Source organism: Hirundo rustica, chromosome 26, assembly GCF_015227805.2.
Source record: "Hirundo rustica isolate bHirRus1 chromosome 26, bHirRus1.pri.v3, whole genome shotgun sequence".
Classification (NCBI taxonomy): Eukaryota; Metazoa; Chordata; class Aves; order Passeriformes; family Hirundinidae; genus Hirundo; species Hirundo rustica.
Window position 1 is genome coordinate 1,681,568 of NC_053475.1, and position 12,374 is coordinate 1,693,941.

At 65.5% G+C, this 12,374-nt stretch overlaps 2 protein-coding genes across 2 annotated transcripts in view; both read right to left on the reverse strand.

Moving 5' to 3' along the window:
- Positions 1 to 70: 70 nt before the first annotated feature.
- On the reverse strand, positions 71 to 12,019 carry FCHO1 (FCH and mu domain containing endocytic adaptor 1). Its single transcript, XM_058423613.1, has 26 exons — positions 11,915 to 12,019; positions 11,735 to 11,809; positions 11,510 to 11,651; positions 11,275 to 11,427; positions 10,122 to 10,226; positions 9,476 to 9,574; positions 9,293 to 9,389; positions 9,034 to 9,078; positions 8,885 to 8,957; positions 8,382 to 8,403; positions 8,246 to 8,300; positions 7,946 to 8,127; positions 7,834 to 7,858; positions 7,029 to 7,091; positions 6,893 to 6,935; positions 6,695 to 6,786; positions 6,015 to 6,614; positions 5,126 to 5,238; positions 4,370 to 4,475; positions 4,165 to 4,276; positions 3,926 to 4,081; positions 3,139 to 3,271; positions 2,487 to 2,686; positions 1,684 to 1,748; positions 1,442 to 1,606; positions 71 to 803 (listed from the first exon to the last, which is right to left on the reverse strand). The coding sequence occupies exons 1-26, from the start codon at positions 11,965 to 11,967 to the stop codon at positions 781 to 783; spliced, it is 2,997 nt and encodes a 998-aa protein (XP_058279596.1). The 5' UTR covers positions 11,968 to 12,019; the 3' UTR covers positions 71 to 780.
- A 179-nt stretch (positions 12,020 to 12,198) lies between these two features.
- Positions 12,199 to 12,374, reverse strand: part of THOP1 (thimet oligopeptidase 1) — a 4,896-nt gene continuing 4,720 nt past the window's right edge. Inside the window, exon 8 of the mRNA XM_058423585.1 lies at positions 12,199 to 12,263. Coding sequence (XP_058279568.1) covers positions 12,199 to 12,263 — 65 coding nt within the window. The remainder of the gene's footprint in view (positions 12,264 to 12,374) is intronic.

Sequence of the window (12,374 nt, forward strand, 5' to 3'; positions counted from 1 at the left end):
GCCACCAAACCTCCCTGGAGACAGCTCCAGGACCCCCAGAGCCCCCCACCGCTCTGCCCACCCACCCCGGGCACCAGGGAGGGCTCGGCACCGCCCTGCCTCAGTTTCCCCGCGGGGAGGAGCCGCCGGCGCCGCTTCCAAGGAGCTCCCAAGGCTCCTGGGATGGGATCCATGGGATGAGATTGGGACTGGGACTGGGATTTATGGGATTGGGACTGATGGGATGGCAATATGGGATCCATGGGATGAGATTGGGACTGGGACTGGCATTTATGGGATTGGGATGGGATTGGGACTGATGGGATGGCAATACGGGATCCATGGGATGAGATTGGGACTGGGACTGGGATTTATGGGATTGGGATGGGATGGAAATATGGGATCTATGGGATGAGATTAGGATGGGATCGATGGGATGAGATGGGATGGAATAGGAATATGGGATGGGATGAGATTGGGACTGGAATTGATGGAATGGGAATATGGGATGGGATTTACGGGATTTATGGGATGGGCGCCGTGGCAGGAGGGAGGCGGGACCCAGCGAGGGGGGCGGAATTTATTAGAAAATAAAGTGTTTAATAAAAGAGCAGCTCCTGCTCCCTTCACAGCACAGGGGAGGGCGGCGGGGGCGCGGGGACAGCGACAGGGACAGGAGGAGCAGGAGGAGGAGGAGGAGGAGGAGGCGCCCCCTCCCCAGCCCGCCTCCATCCAGTGTTTCCAAGTTCACACAACCACGGGAGAAGCCCCGGGGGGGGCTCGGGGGGGTCCGGGAGCCGCTCAGGACCCGGCCAGGTAAATCCCTGCGGAGGAAAGGCGGGCACGGAGCCGGGTGGGCACGGAGCCGGGTGGGCACGGAGCCGGGTGGGCACAGAGCAGGGCGGGCACGGGCACTGCCCGGAGCTCGGGGCCAGCCCCAAACCGGGTGACCCTCGGGCATTGACCAGTGAGGGGGGAAAAATGAGTTTGGGGGGCCCCATGACCCCCCAGGATGGTGGAGAGCAGGGAAGAGACCCTCTGGAAAGGGATCTCGGCACCTCAGGGTCATGGGGAGCTGGGGAAGAGACTCCGAGAGGGAAGGGGACACCCCAGCACGCCAAGGAGCAGGGAAAGGACCCCAAATACCCCAGGAAAGAGACCCCAAATACCCCAGGGAAGGGGACCCTAAATACCTCAGGGAAAGGACCCCAAATACCCCAGGAAAGAGACCCCAAATACCCCAGGGAAGAGACCCTAAACACCACACAAGAGACCCCAAATACCCCAGGGAAGAGACCCTAAATACCCCAGGGAAGGGACCCTGTGCACCCCAAAGAGCAAGGAAAGGACCCCAAATACCCCAGGGGAAAGGCCCCCCCCGTACCCCCAGGACCCAGGGAATGGGGAGAGGACCCCGAACCCCCCAAGGCTGTGGGGAGGGGAGGGACCCCCCCCCCATTACCTGTAGCAAACCTCTTCTTGACCAGCGACATGCGGTACCCGGCGCCGGCCAGCTCCACCTCCACCCCCGACAAGGTGCTGCCCTCGCTGCTGAACTGGGCGGCCACGGGACTGGGTTTACTGGGCCCCCCCAGCGGCTCCCAGCTGGCCGAGAGCCGCCCGCAGCCTGGGGGGACAGCGCAGGGGTTGGGGGGCGTCGGGATGAGGAGCCCCCCCCCTGCCCTGTGTCCCCCCAGTCCTCACCTCCCTGCCCCGGGGCGCCGGGGATGTCCAGCAGCTTCCAGAGCAGCCGCTTCTCCTCCAGGTTCCTGCCGGGATAAGGGGGTGTCCTCAAGAGCCCCAGGCCCCCCAAAATCCAGCTCTGTCTGCTGATCCCCACCTCCCTGCCTTCCTCACCCCATCAGCGACCCCATTTCCCGGCTCAAGGTTCCCGTTTTCCGGTTCTGTGTCCCCATTTCCCAGGCCAGGGTCCCCTTCTCCCACCCCGGGGAGATTCGGGACGCCTCTCCTGCGGTCCCCATCTTGGGACCCCCAGTCCTGTATCCCCCTACCCTGGGGGAGTTTGGGGCACCCAGCCCTGTGTCATCCACCCTGTGGGGGTACAGCACCCCAAACCCTGCATCTCCCACCCCTGTGAATGGGTTCAGGACCCCAGACCCTGCATCTCCCACCCCATTCAGCCCCAGGACCCCCCAATCCCTCCTCTCCCACCCTGTGGAAGTTCAGGACCGCAGACCCTGCATCTCCAACCCTGTGGGGTTTTGGGACACCAGATTTTCCATCTCCCACCCTGTTCAGCCTCACGACCCCAGACCCTGCCTCTCCAACCCTGTGGGGGTTCAGGAACCCCAAATCCTGCATCTCCCATCCTGTCCAAGTTCAGGACCCCAGACCCCACATTTCCCAGCCTGTGAGGGTTCAGGACCCCAAATCCTGCATCTCCCACCTCATTCAGGCTCAGGACCCCAGACCCTGCCTCTCCCCCGCTGTGGGTTTTTGGGACCCCCACCCCTCCTCTCGCCCGCCCCGTGCCCGTTCCCCGTTACCAGCTGGCGGCGGGCTGCAGCCGCAGGTTGCTCAGGGGCTCCTCCAGGGGCAGCAGGACGTGCACGGTGCCCAGGGGCACGGGCAGTGCCAGGGCGGCCGCGTTGTAGCCGTACTCCACGCTGACCCGCGTGGCGCCGGGCGCGCAGTCCCAGCGCACGCAGAGCCGCAGCGGCGCCGAGCCAGGGCCCAGCCGCGAGAACTGCGGCGCATCGGGGGGTTTGGGGGGGTTCAGGGGGGCACCGAGACCCTCCCGTGCCCAGGGTGGGTCCCCCTGTGGAACTCCAGACCCCGCGTCTCCCACCCTGGGGAAGTTCAGGACCCCAGACCCTGAATCTCCACCCTGTGAAGGGTTGAGATCCCAAACCCAGAATTTCCCATCCAGTGAAGGTTTGAGACCCCAGACCCTGAATCTCCCACCCTGTGAAGGGTTGGGACCCCAGACCCTCCATCTCCCACCCTGCTCAGCCCCAGGACCCCAGACCCTGCATCTCCCACCCTGCTCAGCCCCAGGACCCCAGACCCTCCATCTCCCACCCTGCTCAGCCCCAGGACCCCAGACCCTGCATCTCCCACCCTGCTCAGCCCCAGGACCCCAGACACTGCGTCTCCCACCCTGCTCAGCCCCAGGACCCCAGACCCCCCGTTTCTCACCTGGTACTTGAGCAGAGCCACGTTGTAGTAGGAGGCGGCCGGGCTCTGCTCCGCCTGTTTCTGCAGGTGCCCGGTCAGCGCTGCCATGTTCAGCCAGAAGTCCTTGGTGCTGGGGTCGCTCTGGGAGGGGTCGCTGGGGGCGTGGGGGAGAGGGGCAGCAAGGTCTGGGTACCCCCAGGAGCTGGCACCCCGGAACCCAGCTCCAAACCAGCCCCCAGACCCCTGGGATCCCCAAAACTCAGCTCCTGGTCGCTGCATTGCCAGGATACCCCGGGGCCCCAAAAATCCCCAAATCCCAATACCCAGCTCCCCATTGCTGCATCCCCTGTGTCCCCAGGATGCTCAGACCCCTGGAAACTCCATGCACCCCAAAACTCAGCTCTCCATCGCTGCATCCCTCAGCTCTTGAGAGCATCCCCGGGAAAACAGGGACACTCTGTACCCCAAAAATCATCCATCATCTCCCAAGATCCCTGTGTCCCTCCTGTACTCCAAAACCTGCCCCCCTCACTGCACCTGTACTCCTACAGTCGCTGTATCCCCCGGACACCCCCCGTACCCCAAAATCTGCCCCCATCACTGCATCCATCACCTCCCAAAGTCCCTGTGCCCCCCAGACACCCCCCGTACCCCAAAACCCGCCCCCCATCGCTCCACCCACACCTCCCAAAGCCCCCTGTGCCCTCCTACACCCCCAAAACCCGCCCAAATCCCTACACCCACCCTTCCCAAAGTCCTCGCAACCCCCCAGACACCCCCTGCACCCCGACACCAGCTGTCCCCGCACCTGTAGAGCAGCTCGGCGTTGGGCAGGAACTGCTCGATGGCGCCGGCGTTGAGGAGCCTGAAGCTGAGCACGGGCGGGGCGGCGGGGCCGCTGAACACCCGCACGATGCCCGCGGGGAACGACATGGTCAGCTCGCCCGTCACCTTCACCAGGCAGCTGCCGGGGACACGCCGGGGCTCAGGGGACACCCCCAGGCAGCGCACGGCGGCCGGGGGGGACCCCCGGGACCACCCCGTTACCTGTCGGCGTCGCGCCCCTTGAAATAAGCGTGCACGTACTCGGTGAAGGCGGTGGCCACGGGCAGCGCGTCCTGCGAGCCCAGCACCACCGGGCTGGGACCGCGCGACAGCCCTGGGGAGGGGGCGGAGGGGTCAGGGCAGGGTTGGGCTGGGACCCCCCCCCCTCCCCTCCCAGTTCCCCCCCCAGAACGCCCCCGGCACGCACCGAGCGCCGGAGGGGCCGCGGAGAAGAAGCCGCGCTCGCCCAGGCTGGCGGGAGCCGAGTGCGAGGGGCCGCAGCTCCAGGAGGGCGAGGGGCTCAGAGAGCGGGACTGCCGGGCAAAGGAGGGCCAGGGTGGGTGTCTGCATCCCCGCAGCCCCAAATCCTGCATCCCCAAATTCTGCGTCCCGGTATCCCTGCATCCCCGAATTCCACACCCCTTGCAGTCCCAAGACTTGCATCCTCAAATTCCACATCCCGGTATCCCTGCGTTTCCCAAATCCTGCATCCCCCCATCCCCGAATTCCACATCCCGGTATCCCTGCGTTTCCCAAATCCTGCATCCCCCCATCCCCGAATTCCATATCCCGGTATCCCTGTGTTCCCAAATCCTGCATCCCCCCATCCCCGAATTCCATATCCCGGTATCCCTTCACTCCCAAATCCTGCACCCCTGAATTCCCAAACGTCGCATCCCTGAATTCCTACATCCCACATCCCTGAATTCCTGCATCCCTGGAATCCCCACACCCTCCCATCCCTGCATTCCCACATCCCCAAATCCCCGTCCCTCTCCACCCCACACCCCTTCCCCTCTCCATCACCCACCTCCCCCCCGCATCATTCCCCAGGGAATCCCCTTCCCGGCGCTGCCGTTCCCATACTGGGAGCACTGGGAAGCCTGACCGCCCCTCCCGGGGTTCCCCGCTCCCTCCCCTCCCCAGCCCGGGGGTCCCCGCGCCCCCCGCCCCGGCCCCGCACCAGGTCGCTGTTGCTGCCCGGCCCGGCCGGCGGCCGCTTGGTGCGGGAGCGGCGCGGGGGGGCCACGAGAGGAACGTCCCGGGGGGCAGCGCTGGGCCAGGAGGGGACAGAGTCTGGGAGGGGGCACCAACGGGGGGTGAGGGGGAGAGCCCCGACACGGCAGGACCCCCCCCCCACCTCGGGATCCAGGACCCCCTCACCGGGATCCGAGACACCGCCCCCCGGGGATCCAGAACTGCTCCCCGGGGATCCAGGACCAACCCCGGGGATCCAGGACCACCCCCAGGGATCCAGAATTCACCCCCGGGGACTCAGGACCGCCCCATTTGGGTCCAGGACCACCCCCCACAGTATCCAGGACCACCCCCCACAGTATCCAGGACCACCCCCCAGGGATCCAGGACCCACCCTGCGGATCCAAAACCTCCCCCCGGGGATCCAGGATTTCCCTCCCCAGTATCCAGGACATCCCCCCTGGGGAGCCAGGACCCCCCTACCGGGATCCAGAACCCCCCCAGGGATCCAGGACCACCCCCAGGGACCCAGGAGGGGCTCAGAGGTGCCGGGAGTTGGGCCGGGCTCAGCTCGGTTCTGGGGTGGGGGGCTGGAGTTGGGGTGATGGGGGGCAGAGCTCAGGCTAATTGAGGGGCAGAATTCGAGGTAACGGGGGGCAGGTTTAGGGGCTGTGGGGGGCAGAGTTGGGGTTATGGGGGGGCACAGTTCAGGGTAACTGGGGGAAGAATTCGGGGCAACGGGGGGCAGAGTTAGGGGTCACTGTGGGCAGAATTTGGGGTCATGTGGGACAGGATTAGGGGTTATGGGAGCAGAGTTGGGGGCTCTGGGAGTCAGATTTAGGGGACACGTGGGGGCAGCTCCCCCCGCCACTCACCCGGCTCCGACTGCAAGGGGGGCGTCCCCGCCGAGCCCCCCTCGCTCAGCCTCGGCCCCGGCCCCTGGCAGCCCCAGGGAGAGGGGCTGGAGGACTCCCCCCCGCTCGGGGGGGCGGGCGAGGAGGACGAGGAGGAGGCCGAGTTGGAGGAAGGACGCGTCAGCGGGGGCTGCTCCCCGCCGGGGCTGCGGGGTCTGCCCCACACCGGGGGCTCCCCAAAAGGATCTGGCGAGGGGGCTTCTCTCGGGACGGGGCCGCTGAGGCAGCGGCTGCGACCCCGGGGCGCGGCCCCCGCGTCCCCCCAGAGCCCCTCGGCGCCGGGGCCGCTGAAAACGGCGAAGCCGGGGGGCTCGGGGAGGCGGCCAGAGGGGCTGCGGGGCCGGGGGGCCCAGGAGCTGCTGGCGGGGGCGGGGGGCAGCCGAGGGTCCGCTTTGGGGCCGGGGCTCTGCGGCGTGCCCGGCTGCGGGGTCCAGGGCCGGGAGTCCGGGGAGGGTCCGGGCGCGGGGTGCGAGGGCGAATCCAGCCCCGAGTCCTCCACGTTCTCCGGGGACGAGGAGGAGAAGGGCGACGAGGACGAGGTGAGCACGTAGGAGCGGGGGGCTGCGGGGCAGCCGCGGTCAGAGCGCGGCCCCCTCCCCGCGCGGGGGGGTTCCCATCCCGAATCCCCCCCAAATCCTCACCCGGGAATTCCTCTGCTTCGAACGCCGACTCCAGGGGCGGCCCGAAGAGAGCGGCCGAGGGCAGCGGGTCCTGGGGGCGCTTCCCGGGGCCGCTGGGACAGGGACAGAGCTGGGGGAGGGGGCTCAAAGCCCGCCCAGGACCCCCCCAAGGATGGGGGGTGGCCCCCCGTGACACCCCACTCCGTCCCTGTCCCCTACCTGGTCACCTGTGCTGCCGGGAGCCCCCTCCCCGTACTGTCACCTGCGGGGAGAGGGGACACTGCAGTGCACCCCAGAGCCCCAGGACCCCTCCTGTGTCCCCCCAAAACCCCCAGCACCCCCAGCCCAGCCTCACCCGCCGCCAGTGTCCCCTCGGGGTCCGTGTCACCGGGGGCCAGGGTCAGGGATGCGGCGTGTCCTGCGGAGGGATGTCACCGTGAGGGGACACGGAGCCACGGGGACTCCGGGGTGGCTCGGGAAGGGTGGGGTGTCACCAGGGATTGACAAGAGGGCTGGAAATGGGGCTCAGGAAGGGTGGGATGTCCCCAGGGCCTGGGTTTGGGGAAGGGTGGGATGTCCCCAAGGAAGGGGGCTCAGGAGGACGGAATGTCCCCAAGGAATGGATTTAAGGACGGGTGGAATTGTCCCCAAGGAAGGGGGATCAGGGAGGACATGATGACCACCAGGATTAGGTTTAAGGAAGGGTGGGATGTCCCTAAGGAGGGGCTCTCAGGAGTGACACGATGTCCCCAAGGAAGGGATCTCAGGAATGACACAATGTCCCCAAGGAAGGGATCTCAGGAAGGACACGATGTCCCCAAGGAAGGGATCTCAGGAATGACACGATGTCCCCAAGGAGGGGATCTCAGGAATGACACGATGTCCCCAAGGAGGGGATCTCAGGAATGACACGATGTCCCCAAGGAGGGGATCTCAGGAATGACACGATGTCCCCAAGGAAGGGATCTCAGGAATGACACGATGTCCCCAAGGAGGGGATCTCAGGAATGACACGATGTCCCCAAGGAGGGGATCTCAGGAATGACACGATGTCCCCAAGGAAGGGGGTCTCAGGATGACACAATGTCCCCAAGGAAGGGGTCTCAGGAGTGACACGATGTCCCCAAGCAGCCACGCTGCCACCTCCCGGTGCCACTTACGCGACGCCTGCCTCCTGACGGTGCCCTGCAAGCAGAGAAGGGCACAGGGCTGAGGTGACCCCGGGAATTCCGGGGGATCCCCGCGGCTCCCCCCGCTCCTCCCCAGGCTCACCCCAACAACACCGGGGGCCAGGATGAGGTTTCCCACGGTGGCCTTGAGCTGCTCCACGGCGGCCTCGGCGCTGCCGGCCGCTTCCCGCGGCTGCACCGGCTTGATGTGCACGTAGAACTTGCGCGGCTCGTCCTCGTCGTAGTCAGAATCGCTGGAGGAGCACCCGGGATTCTCCGCCTCGCCTGAGCATCCCCGGTCAAGGTGATTCCCGCTCGGAATTCCCCTCGGATCCCCACAGAAATTCCCCCCCCGGCCCCCCGCCAGAATTCCCCGTTTTTCCCGGCTGCGTCCCAAGGATACTGCGGGCGATGTCCGGGCGCACGGTGAATCCGTCCTCGTCCACCTCCGGGCAGCCCTGAGGGGACGAGCTCCGACATTCCCGGTGCTCCCAGTTTGGGAATGGCAGCGCCGGGTTTGGGGGCACTGGGACACTCACCAGGTCGTTATCCGGGGATTCCCTGGGGAATGACACGGGGAGAGTCAGGAGGGGCAGGAGGAAGGGGTGTGGGAATTCAGGGATGTGGGAATTCAGGAGGCAGGGATTCAGGGATATAGGATGTGGGAATTCAGGGATGTGGGAATTCAGGAGGCAGGGATTCAGGGATATAGGATGTGGGAATTGAGGGATGTGGGGATTCAGGGATGAAACAACGCAGGGATGCAAAGCTGCAGGGATGCAGGAATGCTGAAAGGCAGGAATGCTGAGATGCAGGGATCCAAGAACAAAGGGATGCAGGAACACAGGGATGCAAGGATCCAAGTGCGCAGGGATGCAGGAACGGGCTGCAGGAACGCAGAAATGCCAGGATGCAGAAATGCCAGGGTGTAGGAACGCGGGAATGCATGGATGCTGGGATGGGTTCCAGGAATGCAGGAATGCTGGGATGCAGGGATGAAGGAACAGGATGCAGGGATGCAGGATGGGATGCAGGCTCTTACACAGCATCACGCTCCCGCTCCTTCCGGCTCAAGCCCGGGATCCGGAATGCTTTGCTGCGGCTCCTCTTGGGTCCTGGGAAAAGCGGGAACGGGGTGAGGAAGAGCCTCCACAGCCCCTGGAATTCCCAGCTGGATGCAGACGTACTTGCCTTCCTGCGCTGGAGCCAGCCGGTACTCGTCGAAATCCAACGCTCCTGCCATGGAGAGCGGGATCAGCCCGGGATCAGCCCAGGATCAGCCCGGGATCAACCCAGATAAGCCCAAGATCAGCCCAGGATCAGCACAGGATCAGCCCAAATAAGCTGGGATCAGCCCAGATCAGCCCAGATCAGCTCGGATAAGCCGGGATCAGCCGGGATCAGCCCAGGATCAGCTCCATCCCCGCCCAGGTGGGATCCCCAGCCTCACCTGGCCGCTCTGTCCCCGTGCCTTTGCTCTCGGCAAACCTCCGCAGCAGCATCTCCGTGCCGATGTTCTCCACGTTCTGCTTGAACTCCTCGTGCACCTGGAGGGGACAAAAAAGGGGGAAGGGGGCATGGAATAACAAGGGGAAGCAGGAATGGGGAGGGGGTCACCCACCTGGGGACTCACCTGGCCGATCTGGACGTGGGTGTCCTCCACGGAGTGCGAGTAGGAGCCGATGAGCCCCTTCATGTGCCGCAGGTGGGCTTCCTCCACCTCCTGGAAGCGCTGGAGCGGGAAAAAACGGGGAGTCAAGAATGGGGGGGACATCCCCAGGGATCGGCAGGAGGGCAGGGAAGGGTTTGGGATGGGTGGGATGTCCCCAGGTGGACAGGGGAGGGTGAGATGTCGCCACGGAAGGGGGTTTGGGAAGGGTGGGATGTCCCCAGGGATATGGAGGGGTTTTGGGGATGGATGGAATGTCCTCAGGGGTCACCGTATGGACAAGGAGAGAGGTCAGCCAGGGCAGCATGTCCCCATGGAAGGGTGGCATGTCCCCAGTCCCCATCCCTGCCCAAATCCCACCAGTTCCCGTCCCTTTCCCGGTCCCATCCCTTTCCCCAATCCCATCCCTTTCCCAATCCCATCCCTTTCCCAATCCCATCCCTTTCCCCCAATCCCATCCCTTTCCCCGATCCCATCCCTTTCCCAACCCCACCAGTTCCCGTCCCTTTCCCGGTCCCATCCCTTTCCCCAGTCCCATCCCTTTCCCCAATCTCATCCCTTTCCCAACCCCACCAGTTCCCGTCCCTTTCCCGGTCCCAGCCGTGCCCACCATGGCCGAGTCCAGCATGCGCTGCTCGAAGTCGGCGCGGGCAGCGTTGTATTTGTCCACCGCCCTCCGCAGCGCCTCGCCCGCCTTCCGCGACTTCAGCTCCGCCTGCGCCAGCAGCCGGGGACAGGGATGGTCAGGGAGGGGACAGGGACCAGACAGGGGACAGGGGACAGCCAGGGGACAATGACAGGGATGGTCAGGGAGGGGACAGGGACCGGCCAGGGGACAGGGGACAGCCAGGGGACAATGACAGGGATGGTCAGGGATGGGACAGGGACCGGCCAGGGGACAGGGGACAGCCAGGGGGACAGTGACAGGGATGGTCAGGGAGGGGACAGGGGACAGGGGATAGGGGACAGCCAGGGGACAGTGACAGGGATGGTCAGGGACGGGACAGGGACCGGCCAGGAGAATGTCAGGGATCATCAGGTACAGGACAAGGGCCAGCCAGGGGCCAGCCAGGAGAATGTCAGGGATCGTTGGGAAGAGGACAGGAACCATCCAGGGGAAAAAGAACAGTGCAGGAGAATGACAGAGGCCACCAGGGAGGGGACAGGGAACACCCAGGGGGGACAGGAGCCACCAGGGAGGGAAACAGGAGCCACCAAGGAGGGGACAGGAACACCAGGGACGGGACAGGGATCGCTGGGGGACAACAGGACCATGGAGGGAGGGTCAAGAGTCACCAGGGAAGGGACAAGGAGCACTGAGGGGGGTGACAGTGACCACAGGGGAGGTGACGAGGGATCAGAAGGAAGAGGAACAAGAAGCACCGGGAGGGGATGGCGAGCACTGAGAGGGACTCGGGGACCAGCAGGGAAGGGACAGGAGCCACCAACAGGAGCCAGGGACCACCCAGGGGGGACAGGAACCACTTAGGGAGGAAGGCAGGAGCCATGAGGGAAGGGACAGGGACACCAGGGTGGGGACAGGGATCACCCAGGAGAGACAGGAGCCACCAGGGAGGGGACAGGGATCACTGGGGGACAACAGGACCATGGAGGGAGGGTCAAGAATCACCAGGGAAGGGGACAAGGAGCACTGAGGGGGGTGACCACAGGGAGGAGGAACAAGAAGCGTCGCGAGGGGACGGCGAGCCAGGGGAACCCAGGGAGCAGCCAGGGGGAGGGACAGGGACCCAGCGGGGCGTCACCTTGTCGATCTCCTTCTGGCTGGTGCCCTCCTTGCGCAGCCGCTCGTACTCCTGGCACTTGCTGTGGTAGCTCTCCTTGGACTTGGGCAGCAGCTGGGCCACGCCGTGCAGCAGCTGCACGGCCTCCAGCGTCCCCGACACCTCCTCCTTGGACTGCCAGGGGACACGGCGTCACCTGGGGGGGCCGGGGACGCCGGGGAAGGCGACGGGACGAGGAAGGGGACGGGCGTGGTACCTTCTTGTGCACCCGGCCCTGCTCCTCGCCGTAGCGCGAGATCTCCTTGATGAGGTCGTGCAGCTTCTTCATCAGCTCCAGGTGGCACAGGGCCAGCTTGTCCGAGGAGATGCGGAAAACCTCCCACAGCGGAGCGAAAGTCCTGCTCACAGGGTCCCCAGAGGGGTCACCGAGGTCCCCAAAGGCACCCGGAGGTGGCCCGGGCTCCCCGTGCCCACCCCGTACCCCAGCTGGGTGCCGTTCGTGGCCATCTTCGACAGCTTCACCATGGCCTTGGCGTAGTTCTCCTCGATGGCAGCCCTGGGGATGGCGGGGAGGGGGGATTTGGGATGCAGACGGGGTTTTTGGGGATCCCAAATCCCACCAGGGATTCTGGGGAGTCTCCCCGCTCCGCACCCCGGGTACCTCTCCCGGACGAAGTCAGCGAGCTCCTTGGTGGAGATCTGCCCGTGCTTCATGTTGTGGTAGAGCACGTCGAAGCCGTGGTTCTTCTCGCCCTGCCAGGGGAAACCCCTTCCCACCCTCAGATCCCAAATCCCAAATCCCCTCCCACCCCCTTTCCCCTGGCAGCACCGGGATCGGCGATTGGAGCAGCCCAAACGCCCCCAAATTTGGGGTGCTGAACCCCCTCACCCCTGCCCAGAACCAGCCCCAGGAAGGGCTGGGCTGAACCCCAAAAGCCCCCGGGGTTATTTTGGGGGCTGCCCCCCGCCCACAAAGCGGCTCCACCTCAGCCCAGCCCCCCTCAGCCGCGCTGGGCGTGCAGGTGAAGCCGCAGGGGAAACTGAGGCAGGAGGAAGAGGAAGGAGGAACCAGGAAGCGCGGCCACGTGACTTCCCCCCTGTGTCCCCCCCCCATGCTTGGG

Excerpts from the sequence above, each read along its gene's own strand:
- FCHO1 (XM_058423613.1), bottom strand. The coding sequence starts at position 11,967 with ATGAAGCACGGGCAGATCTCCACCAAGGAGCTCGCTGACTTCGTCCGG. Across the intron at positions 9,390-9,475 it reads CCCACGTCCAGATCGGCCAG|GTGCACGAGGAGTTCAAGCA; the intron begins GTGAGTCCCCAG and ends TGTCCCCTCCAG. Across the intron at positions 8,128-8,245 it reads GCGCCCGGACATCGCCCGCA|GCGAGGCGGAGAATCCCGGG; the intron begins GTATCCTTGGGA and ends GGGGATGCTCAG.